Genomic DNA, 20,893 nt, shown 5'->3' on the forward strand with positions numbered 1-20,893 from the left:
TAACATTCAAAATGACACTGGACTTCCGATTGGCTTCAACAATAGTTATTTTGAATTTTTGCTTCCATATTTGTGGGGGTGGGAGGGAAGAAAGTACTAAGAGGAAAACTAAATTCATTTTAAAACTTATCCAAATACTGTTTACATGCCCTTTATTTTGCTTGAATTAAGCCCTTTTCCTCTCTTTCAGAAAATCTTGCCTTTACCTTGCTGAAAATCTCATAAATCTAATTCGACTCAGTTGTAAAACCAGGGTGATTCCCTCTCCTTGCATTCTAGAAACAACCTCATTTTACTCAAACTACTTTTCTTAACAGCTTGTCAAGGCAGTATGTTCTGGATGAAATACAACTGGCCTGAATATAAGTCTTCTTTTTAAAAAATACAGAGACCTACATATGCCAATGACATCAACCTGAGTCTATCCAATTATATAGAAGACCACTTCATTTTTTGTATCAAAATAAGGAATTTCAATCTAAGAAATAAAGCAAGTCCTCTAAATATGAACCTTTAATTTGTGAACTTTCAAAAATGTGAAAGTGCCCCTGTGTGCCAGCTGTTGCACTACTGTACTTTTCAAGGTAGTGTACTGTAAAATTAAAAATGTATTCTTTATTTTTTGTGTTTGTTTTTTCATGTATTATTTGTGTGAAAACTATTATAAACCTATTACAGTGTGGTACTATATAGCCACCACTTCATGGGAAATACACGGGGAAATAGTTGAAACAGTATCAGACTTTATTTTTCTGGGCTCCAAAATCACTGCAGATGGTGACTGCAGCCAGGAAATTAAAAGACGCTTACTCCTTGGAAGGAAAGTTATGACCAACCTAGGTAGCATATTCAAAAGCAGAGACATTACTTTGCCAACAAAGGTCTGTCTAGTCAAGGCTATGGTTTTTCCAGTGGTCATGTATGGATGTGAGAGTTGGACTGTGAAGAAAGCTGAGCACTGAAGAATTGATGCTTTTGAACTGTGGTATTGGAGAAGACTCTTGAGAGTGCCTTGGACTGCAAGGAGGTCCGATCAGTCCATTCTAAAGGAGATCAGTCCTGGGTGTTCTTTGGACAGACTGATGCTAAAGCTGAAACTCCAATACTTTGGCCACCTCATGCGAAGAGCTGACTCATTGGATAAGACTCTGATGCTGGGAGGGATTGGGGGCAGGAGGAGAAGGGGATGACAGAGGATGAGATGGCTGGATGGCATCACCGACTTGCTGGACATGAGTTTGAGTGAACTCCAGGAGTTGGTGATGGACAGGGAGGCCTGGCGTGCTGCAATTCATGGAGTCACAAAGAGTAGGACACGACTGAGTGGCTGAACTGAACTATATAGCCAGTTGTGTTAGTTGGGTACCTAGGCTAACTTTGTTGGACTTAGGAACAAACTGGACTTGCAAACATGCTCTGAGACTAGAATTCATTCATAAGTAGTGGACCTACTGTGTCCTAATCCAGTACACCCAGTTCAACCTATCTACTGTGAGACAAGCTGTCTTCTAAGTCCAATCGGCCCAGCTCCACCCAGAAGCTTCCAATAACTTTCAGGGTCTTTTGCCTCTGTTGTCCTAACCTCTCTAATAACACACACTCTCTCTGTGGCTCACTCTGGTCTTCTATCTCATACCTAAACATCCTTTCTTGCACCTGCCGAAGGGATACAACATGGGAAAGACATGAAATAAGCTTATCACCTTTTTCATGTACTTTTTAACATGTTGCAAAATGGTTCTTGACAGCACCTCCCCTATCTGGTTTTGTCCCTTGTCAGTCCACCAGAAGCATCCCATTAATGACTCAGCTTCTGCTGTGCTAAATGCAGCTCAGAGACACCCTGCCCAAAAGTATGTTCATTTTGGTGAGACCCCTCCAGAGAAAAAACACCTTTAAGATCCAACTGAATGAATTTCAGTTCTTTCAGATTCAACGGGATGGATGTCTGGCACTATGATAAGTGTGTTTAAGATGCTTCTTTGTAGACAGGAAGATGAATTTCCTAGCAGACTGAAACTATGTTATGCCAGCAGCACCTTGCCCTATTTACTCCATGACCAATCCTACTAGACTTCAACCATCTCAGAAAAACAATGAAAGGAAAGGAGGAATGGAGAAGGGACAAAACTCTATGGAGAGAACAGTGCTGTTGCTAGATCGAGAAATTAAAACTAAGCCAAGAAGACACTTCAGTTGCTTTCAGTAATTTCAATACTCCAGCAACTCCTCAGCATGTAGGAAACATACTTTTCCAGGTCTTGTGTGCAAGGGAGGAGCTGCTTTCTGCTTTGAGTTGCTACTGCTCTAGATGTGTGGGGCCAAAAAAACATAAAGCCAAGAAACTAACTCACCATGTGTCAGTTGCTGTTTCAACTAAAATAAAGTGGTAACTACAGAGAGCCTGCTCTTCTCTCCAGGGAATTCCATGAAAAAAAGAAAAGGAAGCCCTTTATCCTGTAGGGCTATTTATTTATCAATTAACAAAACATAATGGGGTCCTTTACAATTAAAGGGGACCGTGGTTTTGCTCTGAACTATCCATCAGCTCACACCTTGGGCTTTTACCACTTTCCCTGTCTGAAAACAAACACCACAGAGAGAGTTTTATCACTCAGCATTGTCGTTTTAGGACTCATGTTCAAAAGACTAGTTAAGGGACCCACCAGACCTTTTATTAACCTTTTAATAAATATGGACAGTTTAGATCCGCTGTTATTGGAAATTTTACAACTTAAATGCTGTTAACATCTTGAATCTGGAATTTGCTCTAGTTTAGCCATCCTACTGGGTATTTAGTATTTCACTGCATGACTATCTCATGATAGGATATAGAGCTTTTGACAAATAGCTAAGAGGAAGGGGAGCAGAGAGTATGGCAACTTCTGTTCCAAGGACAAAGAGAAGGAATGATCTAGAAGAATCTGGGAAAATGGCTACTCTTTGTAAGAAGGAAACTAGCTAAAATCTACCCTACAGGGAGTCAGATAGAGATGGGATTTGAGGTCTTGAAGTCAGTAAAGGGCTGGAAGAACCTCTGGAAAACTGACCTGGGGTCACTTGGTTATTAAGTAACATCAGGTCTAGAAACAATTTCCCTTAACCTCTCTTTCTGATGACATTTGCACTGTTAAAAACAGAAAAGTCACAATCATTGCCTTCACAATCTTTTAAAACACATGAGAAACACAGACCTCAAGTTAGCCCTGGAGAAAATGATCGTCAATTACATATTATTGGCAATCTCTATTCCTTTTTTTCTAGACAGAATATAGTTTGCTTTTTTGTCCTTTTCAATTAGTAATTTTTAAAAAAGCCACTTTCTATGTTTTTTTGTTTGTAAAAGCTTTAACTTTTATGTAATACATATGCATGCATTATATCACACATATGTTTTGATCGCTTGATTCCAGACAAGCAATATCTATAAGCTTACTTAAAACAACACTAAACTTTTAAAAATCTGATAAATCTATGTGTCTGAATGATGAAAATGCATTTTAAAAATATTATTATTCCATGCACACAAATTAGAAGTTGCAGATGTAACAAAACCAGGTGCCTTCTTTCAAAAGACAGCTTTTCTGAAGGGACAAGCCCTCTGAAAAGTTCAATCACATGCCCAGGTACCACAGACCACATGGAATGCATCCCATTGCATAGTTGCTCGCTGTTGACACAGAAAGACAACAGAAGAGCAGGATGAAATCATCGATCTTTCCGGGAGAAGTAACAAAAGACTTGAAAGCATTTGTGCAGTAAATTGTACAGTAAATAAACGGAGGAAATGTTAACAGGTTTAGTGATCATGATGTGGGCTAGCACCAATACCTAAGAAAAACTCACACGCGCTTGTCTTCATTAGATTTGTACTGAAAACTCAGAGTGGCATTACATCCCAGAACATCGATGTCATGAGTCATTAATTCTTTGAGGAATACTTGTATTTAATAGAAAATTTTAAAAATAGAATGTTTATTTCTTATTTGCTTTACTTGCAATTGTTAATTTTTTCAAAGTTCACTAAAAAAAAAAGGTAGATTTATGTTGATATATATATGATGCTTTATTCACATAATTTGATCAATAGATCAGCAGATTTTTATTAGGAGGGGATTTTTAATTGACTTATATATAATTTTATCTTTCTCTTACTAAGTATTCAAAGCATGTAATCCAAACAAACTAATGTCATCATTCTTATTTTTTTTTCTGTTAAAGATTCCATTCTCTCAAGTAAAGAAATTTAAATATTTTCCTATGTATTTCTCCCACCAACTGATGGCTATCAGCTAATATAATCAGATTTGAGATTTATACAAGTACAAAAGGAGATATGGCCTTTCAATAAGTATGAAGAAGCTACTTTGTTAATTAACATTATCATCATAATAATTTGTAGGAAATTTGCTAATAGAAAAAAGCACCACATTTATAAAGGCTAAAATGAAGATTTGACTAGGTTTCTAAAGTTTTTAAATAAAGTATAAAAGACAAGCCTAAGATACTTTAAGGATTAAAAAAATTATGAGAGAAAGAGATTTTTATCTATAAATATATTTTATGTGGATATTTCTGTTTTTCTTGTTCCTTATTTCTCATCAAGATGGAAAATATAAAAAAGTTTGAACTTCTACCAGTCTAGGCAGAAGAGTCCTAATCATTATGCAGAAGAATGGGGGTTTTTGATTCTAAAGGCATTTTCTATGATAAACTATTAGGCCATCAACCTGTAGCATCCAAAGATATAAGCTGGGAGCCAGTGAAAATTTATTCAGGCATATTCTCCAAGAATAATGATCCAGTATCCTCCTGGCAACTAAAAAAGCGGAGATCAAATGGCTAGTATTGAAATGTTCCTAGCTGATGAAGTTTTGGTTCCCAGATACAAAGACTGAAAATTTCAAAATGTAGTCAAAAGAATGAATTCTTTCAACAGTCACTACATATGTTTCTAATTCTCCAAGCTGGGATTTGCATGAACTTACCTTACATGTTATACTTATTTTTTTTTAAAGGGCATTGCCCCATCCACGAAATTCAACATAAATCAGACATCAAATCCAAATATTTCTAAACCAGCCCTTATACAGTACTAGTTGAGAATAAATCGACCTTAGCGCATTATTAAAGGCAATTAATTTTATTCCACAATTTGATAATGAAAAAAACTATGATTTGTGCAAATATACTATTAGCCTTAAAAAGAAAAGGTTGAAACACACAATAAAGAAATCAAGTCAATGTTCGCAAATTTGCTATTTTAATATAAGAACAATACATGAATCAACACAGTAAGTTCTAGACCTAGTAGAAAGGTTAGCAGATGCAAAGTCTTCATTAATTCAAAGGCAAAAGTGTATCATTTACTCTGCAAAAATTCATAGTATAAAGAACAATCATGGATTTCTAGATCATGTAGAAAAGCACTAATTCTTTAGTCAGATCAATTTAAACTATCTGCAGACCAAATAATGTTTTTGCTTGATTACATTATAGAATTTTTAAATTCAAGATTATCCCAGGAAAAATGCATTTTGGCTGACAGTATGTGTGAGGAACAAACGCTGGAAATTTTCTTCAAGTTATTTTGAAATCATTAATTCTGACATTTATAAATAAGTGCAAAGCTTTGTCTTTTCTTAATTCAGTTGATTATCATTAATCTTTTGATTGCCATTGAAAATCTAACAAGTCAGAGAATAATGACATTATACACTTTATCCCAAAATATGAAGGAATCAATAAGGAAACTAAATTATTCTACTTACAGACTTCCTCTTCTGGGAAGACTCAGCTCCTTCTGCAAAAAAAAAAAAACATGTATATGAGATGCTGCCTTAACCTTAGACTACTAGGAGACCAAACAGGTAACATAAAATGTATCTTCCTTGTTATGCTTGATTTGGCATTTTCTATACTGAAAAGATTTTAGTGTAATTATTTTATACTGAATCCTTTCTTACATTGTCCCTTTTATACACTGTGTTTAAGGTTCAAACACAGATTACCTAAATTCCAGAGCAGAAAAGACATCAATCCTTCCAAAGCAATACAGTCAAATACTGAGTACGTGATGCTATAATTGAGGGTAACAGAAATCTGAGCAAGCAAAGAACTTAACCAAAAAGGAAATAGAAGGAGGAGGGGAAATTCTGCAGGATTATAATTAAGCCAAAAGTGAAATGAAAAGGGAGTTAAATCAGAGTATTTGCCCCCAACAGAAATAAACTCACGCAAAACGTTGTGTCTACTGAAGATCATACTTTTAAAAAGAAACACTGCAAAAGGTTTCCTTCTGGTGTTATTTCTTAAAGCAAATGTGATTTATGATTTAGAGTATTTTTTAAAGTAGGTTAATGAACCTCTCAAAAGGTAACCAGACAGCAACAACAATTAATAGATTGCTTTATAGTTTCAAAGGATGCTCTCACACTTATCTCAAATTAAGATCATTATCTACCTTTCTATGGAGTGTCTATGGGAAAACAAAACAAAACAACCCAGCAAACAAGCCAAACAAATCAATAAAAAGGGATACAGAAATACTTCCACCCACTAATGGAGCTTTCAGAAGCCTGGGCATTCGAGAATGATTGCTTGATGACGATAACTAAAGAATAGGAAGCAATGAGTCATCTGGCTATTTTAATTCAAAATTTGAAAGGCTTGCCTAAATTTGGGCCTTCATTCCCATAATTATCATTTATTTTTTTGCCCGCCTGGAGTTTAAGCATCATTTTCTGAAAGGTGCTTCCCCTTCAGCTCAACCTCACCTTTCCTGCTCCCTGTTCTTATTGGATCCTTAAATGTTTGTCATGGCCTGTGGCCTCCCATCTTACTTCTAAAGCATGCAATTTACTTCAGCACAGCTTACCAAAAAAAAAAAAAAAAAGGGACTTGAGAGTAGGAGCCCAGAGGAGGATCCTGCCTTAAACAGAACTTAATCAAAGTTATTACTTTACTCTCTTATTAATGGGAAAATATATTTTGATATAGAGTTATAATAATCAGATGATTAATTGCAAGAAAAAAAAAAAAAAAAAACTTTAGGGACAGAGTATTTTCTTCCTTTTCCTAATAGCTAACCATTTTCTTTTCAAGGGCTCCAGGGTTCAGTGGTGGAATGTTTTTTGTTGTTTTGAGTTTTTCTTTAATCCTTCATTAGCCCCAAGAAATTATAGTGTTTGCTGAACTTAGGCCCCTGATTCCAAAACATAAATACACCTTTATTTGCTAAAGCCTCTAATGAGGAGAGAAGCGTTTCTGACCAAGACAGTTTTCTTTGGAAAAGTGAAATGTAAATGGAACAACCAATGAATAATTTTCTATATGTGTGTCTTGGGTTATGACAAGCACTGAGAAATCTGTTTTGTATTTAGGTTAAAAAGAAAAAGAAAAAAGAACTTCCTAGAAGTAATCACTCACCCGAGAGTTTCTTTTATTACTGATCTGAAAAGGAATTCATACATACAACTGAATCACTGTGCTGTACCCCTGAAATTGACACACTATGGCAAAGCAACTATGCTTCCATAAATAAAGAAAAAGAATCCCTGAGACCTACTCTACAGCAAAAGGCCTAGAGCTTAATTAAACAAATAAATACTTCTGTTTAGTAAGCTCATCTGACAGCAGCTTTAAAAGAAAAGGAGGGGTACCTGAGGTGTTAGCATTAATAACAGAAAAGAAGTCAGATGTTGTTTCAAGTCTGTAGGTAAACAGATCACTCAGAAGATAAGAGGGGAAGGGCCAAATAAATGATCCCCAAATAGTTCAATCAATCATATTCCACCAAATGACCCAACCGAAAGCTGGCTGCTTTGCTCTGAGAAAAAAAAAAAAAAAAAAACCTGCTGAAATGGCAAGATAAGGGATACAAAGCCAACTCTGCTTTTAATCAGAAAGTCTTTCCAACAGCTCTAGAATTATGAGTTCTAAACAAGAAGAAAGGTCACAGTGGGAAACCCCGCACTGCGCTCCCGGGACGGCAGCCGAGGTTGCAGGCAGAGGAGCAGGGGACATTTAATAGGCCACTGTCTACTGACCTGCAGGGTCCACGCTAAACTAGCTGAGGAGCTAATCCACCTGACGGCTTGAATGTCAGGCGCGGAACTGGAAACTCAATTTGGTAGCAAATTGGAATCAGATGTGACGGTAATAAAGTGAGAGAAATGAATGTGCTGTGGCCAAGACCTTGTGAACAATGGCTGCAAAAGCCTGCAAATGCCAGGAAGGCTGAGATACTGCAGATGGAGCCAGGAAGGGCTGTGGCCCTGCCTCGTGGGACCACACGCTGATGAACCTGAACTGGTTGGATGCAAATGAGCAACATTAGGCACTTACTGCCCCAACCCCAGCGATATTGTGTGTGTATCCTCATCTTATTCTTTTAGTGTCAGGACAAGGTCACTAACACACATTTATATAATTACGTAAGGCATACGGTATTGGGCTTCTCCGGTGGCTCAGACAGTAAGGAATCTGCCAGCAATGCAGGAGACCCAGGTTGATCCCTGGGTTGGGAAGATCCCCTTGGAGAAGGAAACGGCAACCCATTCCAGTGTTCTTGCCTGGAGAATTATGGTATTAGTGCCATGCACGTGTATGCATGCTCAGCCATTTCTGACTCTTTGCGACTCCGTGGACTGCAGCCCGCCAGGCTCCTCTGTCCACGGAATTTTTCAGGCATGAATACTGGAGTGGGTAGCCATTTCCTACTCCAGGGGATCTTCTAAGCCTAGGGATGGAAACTGCATCTCTTGCACCTCCTGCAGTGGCAGGCAGATCCTTTACCACTGTGCCACCTTTTAGTGCCAGTCATAAACCAAAGCTTGTGCTGAGTATATGTGGAACATGTGTTAAAAATTTTGCATAAGAACAGAGAAGGGATGAGGGCAGAGAGAGAAAAAAAGGGCAAGAAACATCCATCTGAACTAAAAAGTGTGATTACTGATCATCATAAGTTAAAGAAATACATATGAGTATACTTAAGAATATTAGAAATTTAAAATTATTTTCACGATGTTGATTTTTCAGTGACTTCTAATATTTTTAGAATCACTTTATATCATTATTTGCTTAATATTATGATCTTCTTTGCCTTCTTTTCTATAAATTCTAACTGGCAAAAATATTTTCAGTGTACATACACTAAAAATAAAGATGAAGAAAAGTTAATCTGCCTAAGTACTTGGTTTTTCATCTTGTGATCTCTTGATAAGACTGAGGACACACAGGTTCCTCACGCTCATATGCAGAATTTCTGTGAGTCCAGAAAGAGAAAGCATAACAGGTGATTCTTTTCCCTTCCTTTGCCTTTCAGCCAACCTTGGCCTCAAACAGAGAAAATAACTTGTCTTATTCATAAAGGCAACTGAGAAATAGCTGCAATGTTTAATATGTACGTAATATCCACAATGGCAACTTTAAAAGTATATACTATTTCTGAACTATTAGTAGCTCTTCATACACAAATAAAATAACATTGTTATACCTGCCATGAAATCTTTGAACTATTCTTTTTAACTGATAGGCCAGTTATGATTTAAAAAAGAAAGGAGATGTCCATAGATTGTGTTACAAATAAAATCTCCCCTCCTTCAAGAGGTGGGGCTTAACTCTCTTCCCCTGGAAAGGGGCTGTACTTAGTGCATGTGTGCTAAGTCGCTGCAGTCGTGTCCAACTCTTTGTGGCCCCATGGGCTGTAGCCCTCCAGGTTCCTCTGTCCATGGGGATTCTCCAGGCAAAAATACTGGAGTGCGTTGCCATGCCCTCCTCCAGGGGAGCTTCCCAGCCCAGGGATCGAACTAGTGTTAGTGTCTCTTACATCTGCTGTGTTAGCAGGTGGGTTCTTTTACCACCACTAGCAACACCTAGGAAGCCCCTGGACTTAGTGATTCCCTTCCAAAAAGAAAGGAGGGAAAGGGAAAAGCAGCAACTTTTCAGTGGATAAACCTGACAAACACCATCTGAACCAACCAACGCTAATGATGCCAATGATAGGCATCGATATCATGCGCCCCTGATATGATGTGATGGGAAGGACTTCATCTCTGGGGCATTCTCTCCCCCAAACCCTTAGCTCCCATTTCATTCTGGGAAAAAAAAAAAAAAAAAAACAAAACACCAGGGAAACCCAAACTTAGGGTCATTCCATAGAACATCTTCAAAACTGTCAGGGTTGTGAAAAACAAGGAACAACTGGGAAATGGTCACAGATCAGAGAAGACTAAGGATAACAATGACTAAATGCAATGTTGGATCCTAGACTGGATTTTGACTCATTAAAAAGGACATTGGTGGAAAACCTGGTGATAGCCAAATAAAGTGTGTAGTTTAGTTAACAGTAATGTATAAATGTCAATTTCATAATTTTGACAAGTGTATTAAGGTTACATAAGATGTTAACACTAGTGGAAACAGGGGGAAGAGTATGCAAAAATTCAACTATCTTGCAACTTTTCTACAAATCTCCAACTGTTAGGGCAAGCACACTGATTGAAACCGCCCACCCAGGCCAGGCACCATAGTAACTATTCGCATGAGTTGTCTTATGACAGGAGATCTTGATAAGGAATATGTAACTAATAAGCCACCACCAACCAGAAGAATTCAGGAAAGGTCTAAAGGAGACACTGCGTGTCCGTCCACTTCCCAGAATCCCTCTTGCTAGCATCCATCTTGGCGGAGCGATGCGTGCACCACCAGGAAAGACTCTGAATTAGAATGATTGGTCAAAGACTACCTGGAAACTAATCCCATCACCATAAAACCCAACATTGAGAGCCACACGACAGAGCAGTTCTCCTGGGTTCCCTTACCCTACTGCTCTCCACCCGGGTGCCCTTTCCCAATAAAATCTCTTGCTTTGTCAGCACATGTGTCTCCTCGGACAATTCATTTCTGAGTGTTAGACAAGACCTGGAAGGGGTCCGCCTTCCTGCAACAAAATGATTTTCAAAAGTTTTTAAAGTTCTCTAAAAGGAGGAGAGAGAAGTAGGGAGAAAGAAAAACTGTGTGTTGTGTATATGTGTGTATTTTAGAGCAGTGATCCCTAACCTTGTGGAAAATAATTTTTCCATGGACTGGGTGTCAGGGGGGATGGTTTTGGATAACTCAAGTGCATTACATTTACTGTGCACTTTATTTCTAATCTAATGCTGCTGCTGATTTAATAGGAGGTACCAGAACCAGAGATCAAATTGCCAACATCTGCTGGATCATGGAAAAAGCAAGAGAGTTCCAGAAAAACATCTATTTCTGCTTTATTGACTATGCCAAAGCCTTTGACTGGGTGGATCACAATAAACTGTGGAAAATTCTGAGAGAGATGGGAATACCAGACCACCTGACCTGCCTCTTGAGAAATCTGTATGCAGGTAAGGAAGCAACAATTAGAACTGGACATGGAACAACAAACTGGTTCCAAATAGGAAAAGGAGTACGTCAAGGCTGTATATTGTCACCCTGCTTCTTTAACTTCTATGCAGAGTACATCATGAGAAACGCTGGACTGGAAGAAACACAAGCTGGAATTAAGATTGCTGGGAGAAATATCAATAACCTCAGATATGCAGATGACACCACCCTTATGGCAGAAAGTGAAGAGGAACTAAAAAGCCTCTTGATGAAAGTGAAAGAGGAGAGTGAAAAAGCTGGCTTAAAGCTCAACATTCAGAAAACGAAGATCATGGCGTCTGGTCCCATCACTTCACGGGAAATAGATGGGGAAACAGTGGAAACAGTGTCAGACTTTATTTTTCTGGGCTCCAAAATCACTGCAGATGGTGACTGCACCCATGAAATTAAAAGACGCTTACTCCTTGGAAGAAGAGTTATGACTAACGTAGATAGCATATTCAAAAGCAGAGACATCACTTTGCCGACTAAGGTCCGTCTAGTCAAGGCTATGGTTTTTCCTGTGGTCATGTATGGATGTGAGAGTTGGACTGTGAAGAAGGCTGAGCACCGAAGAATTGATGCTTTTGAAGTGTGGTGTTGGAGAAGACTCTTGAGAGTGCCTTGGACTGCAAGGAGATCCAACCAGTCCATTCTGAAGGAGATCAGCCCTGGGATTTCTTTGGAAGGAATGGTGCTGAAGCTGAAACTCCAGTACTTTGGCCACCTCATGCAAAGAGTTGACTCATTGGAAAAGACTCTGATGCTGGGAGGGGTTGGGGGCAGGAGGAGAAGCAGATGACCGAGGATGAGATGGCTGGATGGCATCACTGACTCGATGGACGTGAATCTGAGTGAACTCCAGGAGTTGGTGATGGACAGGGAGGCCTGGCGTGCTGCGATTCATGGGGTCACAAAGAGTCGGACATGACTGAGCAACTGAACTGAACCAGTCTCTGGAAGTTAGGGAAATCTAAGTTAGAGCATGGAATGTATAAACTAATAAATACTGAAATATTCTAAGCTTATTATAAGGTCATAATTAATCCAGTATTTTAGAAAGTTATAGAATAGTCTAAATGAGAGAAGACTGTGACTTGGACCATCAGTGAAAATGGTCAGAGCTTGGTTTGAGATATGTTTTAATAGAAGTTACGAAAGAACTAGATGTGGAAGATGGAAGATAAAGCCAGAAAGAGTCAAAGTTCTTGGCCTGATCAAGTGGAGTTTGAGGGAAGAATTTCAGTCTGGATATGTCACATTCAAGATGTCTGTGAGAATAACAGAGAAATTTCCAAACAGGTGGTCGGACAAATGAACCTGGGGTTCAAGAAAGAGATCAGGGCTGGAAATAGACATTGAAATCATTAATGTATAAGATGGTATGTAAAACCATGGCCTGGAAGAGATAGGAAAAGAGAGGACAGACAGAAAAAGAAGTGGCACGCACACATAAGTATTCACACAGGGCTGCTTCAAATCTACAGGCGGGGAGAAGTTTGCTAGTGGTTCAGTTCAGTTCAGTTCAGTCGCTCAGTCATGTCCGACTCTTTGCGACCCCATGAATTGCAGCACGCCAGGCCTCCCTGTCCATCACCAACTCCCGGAGTTCACTCAAACTCATGTCCAGCGAGTCGGTGATGCCATCCAGCCATCTCATCCTCGGTCGTCCCCTTCTCCTCTTGCCCCCAATCCCTCCCAGCATCAGGGTCTTTTCCAATGAGTCAACTCTTCGCATGAGGTGGTACCACTGTTAAATGATGTGCTAAACTATGCAAATCCTCAAACCACACAAACCGAAAGAGGCTAGCAAGCAAAAATACTACTGGGTAGATACCAGCTCTCACACAAGGCAGCTTCACAGACAAGGTCCAAAAATGGGCAGGAACTAGGAAACGAACCCCCAGAGAACATGACCACCTCTGGGGACCAGCCCTGTTAGGACACCTCTGCTGCTCAAAGCTCAGCTCAGCTTCCCTCTGGGAAGGACCTTCGACAGGTCCCAGCACCTTCCCTTAGCACTCAGGCAGGCACTCCCCATGAGTGTCCCATTCCTGGTGGGTGTCAGCATGATACACCTGGGGCCCTGCCCTAACTGCCCAGGGGGCAGGAACAAGGAAACACTGGCTCCCTTCCTGGGCACAGTAGGAGGTGGGGCCAGCTCCACCAGGCTTCACACCCCAGGAGGTCCTCGGAAAGAAAGGGAAGAGGATTTTGGAACTCCGTAACCCACCCTCCCCCCAACCCCTAACAGAAAAGCAAAATCCTGCAAACAAATAGAACCCTGAGAGCCAGCAGGTACCATTCCTCACTATTTTCCAGAAACCACTAAAGTTCCCATACTCCTCCATATCATCATCCCTTAATTAGTCATCAGTGGCCTCACCCTGTCATCAAGGGTGACTCCGACTACTCTGCACGGACAGACAAACCATTAATTTAGGGAGAGAGTTTAAAGAGCCAAGATGTGTGAGGCTGTGTATCAGGCACTGTCAGGGACACATAAGGAGAAAACAAAACAGATTTAAAAGCTACTTGGGGAAACACATACACAGGACAAGAGAGATATCACCAGGTGCAAGAGTATGCAGTATAATTGAATGAGTAAATGGTAACAGGGGAGAGAAAATAAAAGGGGATGAGATAATTCAGCTCAAGCAGTGGTTCTGAACACAGCCTGGCTACCCATCAGTGTCATCCAGGGAGCTTTGACAAATATCGATGTCTGAACACCACCCTGGAGATGGAGAGAGAGTTTTTTGTATATGCTGTTTCATGAGGCTGGCACTTCTAAGTACCCTTAAGGGCACATTAGTTGGATTTTTTTTTTAATGGAATACTGTTATAGTAGTGAAGTGTGAGGGTTTTATTTGTGAGGGTTTTATTGTTATTTCCTTTCCAAGTGGGAAGCATGGGGCAAGGAGGGGTGCCCCAAATGGAACTCTTCCTACCCAGTGGGGTGCAAATTTAACTAGGGGTATAGGCTCAGCCAGGGATGGGCTCTTTTAAGGGAAGGTTTTCAGCCCCATTTTTCTGACCTCCAGTTTTACTTGTGAAGGCAGAAACAGAGAACAGAAGAATACACACACCACACCCTAGAACCAGATCTTACATGAAAGGTTCGTTCTAAAACTGAGTTATACTCAAAAGTGGCTCACGTTCAAACCACCCTTGAAAAATCCAGTGAATTGCCCATAATGTACACAGCTGTCTGCATACAAACTGTAGAGTAAAGCTGGAAAAGCAGCGGTAGAAATCTACAGAGATGCCTGGTCTTTTAAACCATCCAACTGGTAAAATAGCATTGAAATCTCTCTCACAGTGAGAATGTGAGTTGGGTGGAGAATCTTAAAGGATTTCCCTTTCTTGCAGGTTTTCTTTCACTCTATTTCTGTATTTATAACCATAGTGCACTTTAACATATTTATTTGTGGCAGTAAAGTTCAACAAAATAAACCATAAAAGGCACACTAAAATGCTTGCTTGGTTTTCGTGTAAATTTTACTTGATCACAACCACATGCTCCCTTTCTCTGACAAAACACAAGCAGTTACTGCCTTCCTTTCTGAGTTAGCTTTTTTTGCCTTGCACTGAAATCAACAGTCATGGTCCTCAAGACTTGGCATTCATCTCCTATGCCTCTCCATATACAAGTTCCTCAGTCACAATATGGGTGTCTGGCTCTTTGGGTTTTGTAAGATTCTATAAAAAATGGAGTCTACGAATTTCCTAACAAATTCACTTGGCTGCTTGGTGCAACACTCCAGCCTTCCCATGAAGTGTCCAGAGATAAGAGATTGCCCAGCACTGCAAAGCCAGGAGATGGTGGACACAAAATCTGAACCTCCATTATTCCGCCCCAATTTTTGCCTACATTCCAAGGGAAAGTGCCAGAAAGCAGGTCAAAGTGGTGATATGAGCAACAGGGAAGGGGGTGGGGGTCTGAATGAGTACATAAGCAGAGAGGGTTGGCTTTAATAAATAAATAAATAAATAAAATGTTTTTTAAAAAGGAGGGCAGCTTTTCCTTTTAAAAGGAAGAAAAGTATGGGTAAGAACAGATACCTTTTAAACAACAAAGGAAAACGGAAGCAATTTACTTAGAGTCCTGTAATTTCAGAAACAGAAGGCAAAATCTTCCACCAAAGGTGAAAACAAGGGACACATGCGGGGATTAAAGTGAGCAGAATGTTTTTTGTGTTTTTTAATCCATTGAACACTTTTTAGTAAAGGCTGATGAGGCAAGTGCTGAGGTTAAATGACTTGGCTTGCTTTAGAATACAGTGTGGAAAAGCCTGGAATACAGTTTTTTTCAAAATATGCAGTAGTACCATGGGAGGGGGGTGATCAGTTTTCTTTAAGGAGAGTCAAGATGGTTTCTTGCCCAGTGATGTTTCCCATCACTAATAAAAACAAAATCTGGTGGAACTGACAGTATTCTTGACCACCAGGCTTAGCTCAGGCTAGGTTAAACTGATGACAAAGTTCATCATTTGAGCCAAAGTAATTGCTTCAAAGATAGCATCTGATTCAATCTGGGAAAATAAGATGCCAAATAATGTGTGTTCTGGGCTCCGGGGAAACAACTCCTTCCCTTTTCCAAGAGAGCTAGCAAGAGAGGAGGGGCATTAATCCCAAGACACTAACAACAGCTGCAGGGCAGAAGGTGACAGAGAAGAAAGACAGGTAGAAACTGGGTCTTGGGTGATTTCTTTGAATTAATGGATCCAGTCTTGCCTCTACCTGAATTTCTCAGTTATGGGAGCCAATCAAGTCCCTTCATTGTTTAAACCAGTTTAACTTGCTGTTTCTGCTCCTTGCAAATCAAATATTCCCAAGTGATGCAATACTTAAGCCTGGCCTTTCTTCAGAGGCATCTGGGAGTTGGCGAGGCAGCCTCAGGAGTGGGCGAGGACAGGGGCATTCCAGAAGAGGGAATGGATGCAGCAAAGCAGGGTGGGGTGAAACAGCATAGAGCTCTTAGTAAACTTGGAAAGGCCAGAACAGGAGGTAGAAAGAAAAAAACAACAGGACATGAGTATGGAGGGAGGCAGGCAGAGGGAAAGCCATAGGATTTTAGGAGAGGCTTTCTTTATCCCATAGGCAATGAGGAATTCAGAGAGCATTTTAAGTAGAATAAGATGGTTAAATTTACACGTCAAAAAGGATCACTCTGGTAACAGGGTGTAAATGAGTTACACAGGAAAGTAACTCAGAGGCTTATTAATTTATCCAGGAAGCATAGCTCAGTGGCAGGACCAAGAAAGAGACAGTGGGGAAAGAGAGGAGGGGCAAATTCAAGAGAGAAATGTGTGCCTAGGATCCATGGGAGCTGAAAAGAAGTGCTTAACTTCTGGGAAAGTTTAGAACATTTAGGAGCTAAGTCAGTAAAGAATCCACCTTCAGTGTAGGAGATGCAGGAGATCTGGGTTCGATCTGTGTGTTCGATCTGGGTAGAAAAGATCCCTTGGAGTAGGAAATGGCAACCCACTCCAGTATTCTTGCCTGGGAAATCCCATGCACAGAGAAGCCTGATGGGCTACAATCCATGGGGCCTCAAAGAGTCAGATAGGTCTGGGCAACTAAACCACTGGGCAGGCACCATTCAGAGATGAAAGAAGAGGGCCATTCAAAAGTCAAATCATGAAATCTGAATGTGGATAAGGGGATGCAAAACCATTTAATTTAGACCAGAGGGTCCCTGATGGGAGAGAACGTGAGAGAGATCTGCAAATAAGATTAGAGCAAAGGACAGGTCTTCAGAACTCTTTTTTTTTTTTTTTAATGTGGACCATTTTTTAAGTCTTTATTGAATTTGTTATAATATAGCTTCTGTATTATGCTTTGACTTTTTGGCCAAGAGGCATGTGGGAATCTTAGTTTGAACTCACACCCCCTGCATTGGAAGAAAAGTCTTAACCACTGGACTACAAAGGCAGTCCCCCAAGTCTTTCTTGCATGAAAGTTAAATATCATTAATCACAACCCCCTTTTCCACTTTAAATTTTTTACACAATTGGTGGGAACTGTACTTCTTTACTAAGCCCACCTTTATCCATCTAGTCACAGTTCCTAATGTGGACCACGTGGTGATGTGCATCATCTTCTTCAATTTTCACTATTATTTTCATTTTGCGGAACTGAGGCACAGAGCAGTACGTAGAGACACAGGTCACAGAGCTGGTAAATGGCTTAGCTTGTCTTCGAATCCACAGCAGTCTGAGTCCAGAACAGTTTTATTTACTTTTCATCACCAAGTAAGATTTGGTGTGTTTGTACTAGCGACGCCCCCGCCCCCTTCCGCCAGGGATAACACTCCCTCCCCCTACCTCCAAGTAGGCTATATTGAGTTGCATTCATACTTGATAACACAGTGGCAATTACTCTTAGAAAGGAGTATTACAACACAGCTTTGCAGCTCTTTCTAAGCAAATTTCACACTTAAAGTATTTTTATAGACTCTGGTTTTATTTGAAGTAAAGCTTTGCAAACACATTACTTTTAACACAGATCTTTTAAAATTGAGAAAGCGTAACAAGTCAAATTATTGGTTAACCCCAAGTAAATGAGGAAACGAAACAAGCTTCCTTTCCAGCCAATTACTAGGGTTTTGCTGCTTCCTAACATGTTACACCCTTGATATCAAAAAATCAAGCTTGAGAATCTCATATTTATATACATACCTCCTTCCAATTCAGTACGATATAAGGTAAATCTGTCTCTTGAGTTTCACATTTCTCCAGAGTTTCCTGAGTAGCAGGGTTCGAACCCTAGTAGTAGCTAGTATTAATAACATCTCCAGTTGACCGAGTGCTTACTATATACTAAGTGAGGTGAATTTATTTCCTCAAGGTTAGGAGCTTTCAGCCCTGTCATACAGTATTTTCTGTGTTCATCTTCTTAAAGAACAAAATACTGTCTCTTTCAAGCAAAAGAGACAAGCTTGCTTGCTTTCAAAAAGCAAGCCATCTTTGAAATTAAAGAAATTTGTTCAAATTAGAGGAGCCACAGCCCTTTGCAACAAAAGAAGTGAAACAAGAAAATGGATATTAGATCAACCAAACTTTGTGTTAAACAGAAATTCTTATTTAAGCTCATTGTATGTATAGTGAGTAAATGAACAGGATCTAGATTCAGATATATCTATGTTCTAATGTAAGTCAATGCTGGAAAACATCCTTGAAAAATCTCTTAAGGCTCAATCTTCTAAGTTATAAAATGAGGCTATTATAACGTATGTTATAAGGTGTGGAGAACACTGAGACCGCACTTGATGCCCATAGCACAGTTTTGAACACACCAGCATCCTAGACGTCAGCCATGACTTGGCTGAAGTGTGATACATCAGATGTGCTACCTGGGGCACAAGTGAGAAATGGGTAAAACCAAGGAGCAAGTGTTCAGGATGCCTATCTCCTCTTCTCTGACTGTTGAACCTGGGCACAATTCTGTCAAACAATTGAAAGATTCTAGGTAAAGCAGGCTTCAGTGAAAACACAAACCCGGTTACTAATCAGGACAAAAAATTCCTTTAGTAGAAGGAGATCATATACAAATATTGGATATTTGACATCTGAATTGCCTTTAAGTCAGTACACTTTAGAGGTCCTTCAGGACTAGAAAATTAAGGTCACTGTGGACAAGTTTTGTGATTCTCCTTTTTCCTTCCAAAGAGACTTATGAAGGCTTGTGATAAATATACGCATCGGCCCTGCCACTTAACTATGTTTCTTGTTACTTGGGAAAGCCTGTGACCTACAGTGAGCTTAGATAAAAAGGCAACACTGCACAGCTGTGCGCTGCAAGGCTCCACAATTTTTTCAGGTCTTCCATCCATTACCAGAAAATTACAGTAAATTCAAAATATTGATCTGCACACCCCTATATGTGAAGAAAGTTACCATCGACTTTTATTGCTTATTGTTGGGTACAATTCCCTGGAATCAATAAAAGCTACAATGTTCATAAGCTTCTAAAAGGCTAGTTAATATAGTGGATATGAGACACCTCTTAAGATCACTACAAATCTATAGGATTCTTCAAGAGAACAGTGCAAACATCTTCACTGTTCAAAACCCTTATTTGATTTTAGAATCTTCTCATTACCCAGGAAAACACCCTGGGAAAGAAATGAATATCAATAGCGGGCAATAAAAATTAAGCAACTAGGAAGGATTGTGCTTAATAGTCTTTCTCTTTTACCTGTTGGTTCCCCCTGCATTTCCAAACCAACGTTACTGTCCAATCCAGAGATGGTCTCTAAGAGCTATTTTTTTTTTTAAGGGTGTCTTTACACAGATATAAGATGAATTTTCTTGACTGAGGGTTCCAGGTTCCAGCAAAGGAGACTGCTTGCCCATAAACAACATTTCAACCACTCCTAATTTAAAGAATCAATATCCTTTTATGAACCAATTTTTAAAAATCAGATAATAACTCAAAGCTTCCATTAAAATTACAGACAACTTTAACACAAAAAGAAAAACGCTCTTTATAGAACGAGGAAACGGAATTGGATGAGACTATTTGGCTGGTGATAGTGAATTTATTCAGCTGAGATTAATCATTTTTATTTACTAAAGACATTCTGTAGTTTATCTAACCGTCACTATTCTGAAAGCCCATCTTAGTGTAGAAATTTACAGCCAAAACAGCACAAGGGAGCTTTTGAAGTGCTATATGAAGCTAATACCCACAAGTCTGCTTTCTTCTAATCCACTCTTCTCCATCTAAATGCAAAAGACGACACTTAAAATGTATACATAAAATGTATGAGAGCAAGGGAAGATTAATGACACACATGGTCAAATAATCAATAATGCGCCTTAAGCCTTTAATGGTATTGAAATTTATTGGAAAGAGGTCACAGAATAAAATAAACAATTGCCTTATAAAGGATATATTTTACTAAGTAATAGGTTCTATTTGTTAAAGGGATACTGGATCTTTTTTGAAGTTAATTTGTCCAATGTGTTATTTCAAATAACATCAGTTGAAAGAACTCTGGAATAGGGAACCCTAATTCGGAACAGAGAGGAAGGTAGGATCCCCTATCTCCCGCTTAACACCTTCCCCTCCATCACACTATGAAAGCCAGTGCTGTGGGGCTGAAGCTGTGGTATAAGTAATCAAGTGGGCACCAGGCCCTGTGCTACACATATTTTCCTATAGGATTTCATTTGAGCCTTACCCTACCCTGCAATTACAGGAAGGGTGACCGCCATTTTTTTCTGATGGGGAAATTGAACCCTGGAAAAGTAACCCTGTGATTTTGCCAAGGTCAGATGTCTCATGTTAAGGATAGCAGAGCAAAGACAACATAGCCTTGATGACCCTTTCCCACACTACACCAGTCCTGGACACCAAACCAACCAATATTTTTATATGAGAAATAATAAATCCTTATTTATTTAAGCTGCAATTTGTTGTGGTTTTGGTCATTGGCAGCTAAACATGTTCCTGATATGCTCCAAAAATAGTAGTGAACTTTGCA

At 39.6% G+C, this 20,893-nt stretch overlaps 1 protein-coding gene across 1 annotated transcript in view; it reads right to left on the reverse strand.

The window, feature by feature from the left end:
* MAST4 (microtubule associated serine/threonine kinase family member 4) overlaps positions 1–20,893 on the reverse strand; it is a 614,194-nt gene that overhangs the window by 287,999 nt on the left and 305,302 nt on the right. Inside the window, exon 4 of the mRNA XM_052659092.1 lies at positions 5,772–5,803. Coding sequence (XP_052515052.1) covers positions 5,772–5,803 — 32 coding nt within the window. The remainder of the gene's footprint in view (positions 1–5,771; positions 5,804–20,893) is intronic.

Source organism: Budorcas taxicolor, chromosome 20 (genome assembly GCF_023091745.1).
Source record: "Budorcas taxicolor isolate Tak-1 chromosome 20, Takin1.1, whole genome shotgun sequence".
Classification (NCBI taxonomy): Eukaryota; Metazoa; Chordata; class Mammalia; order Artiodactyla; family Bovidae; genus Budorcas; species Budorcas taxicolor.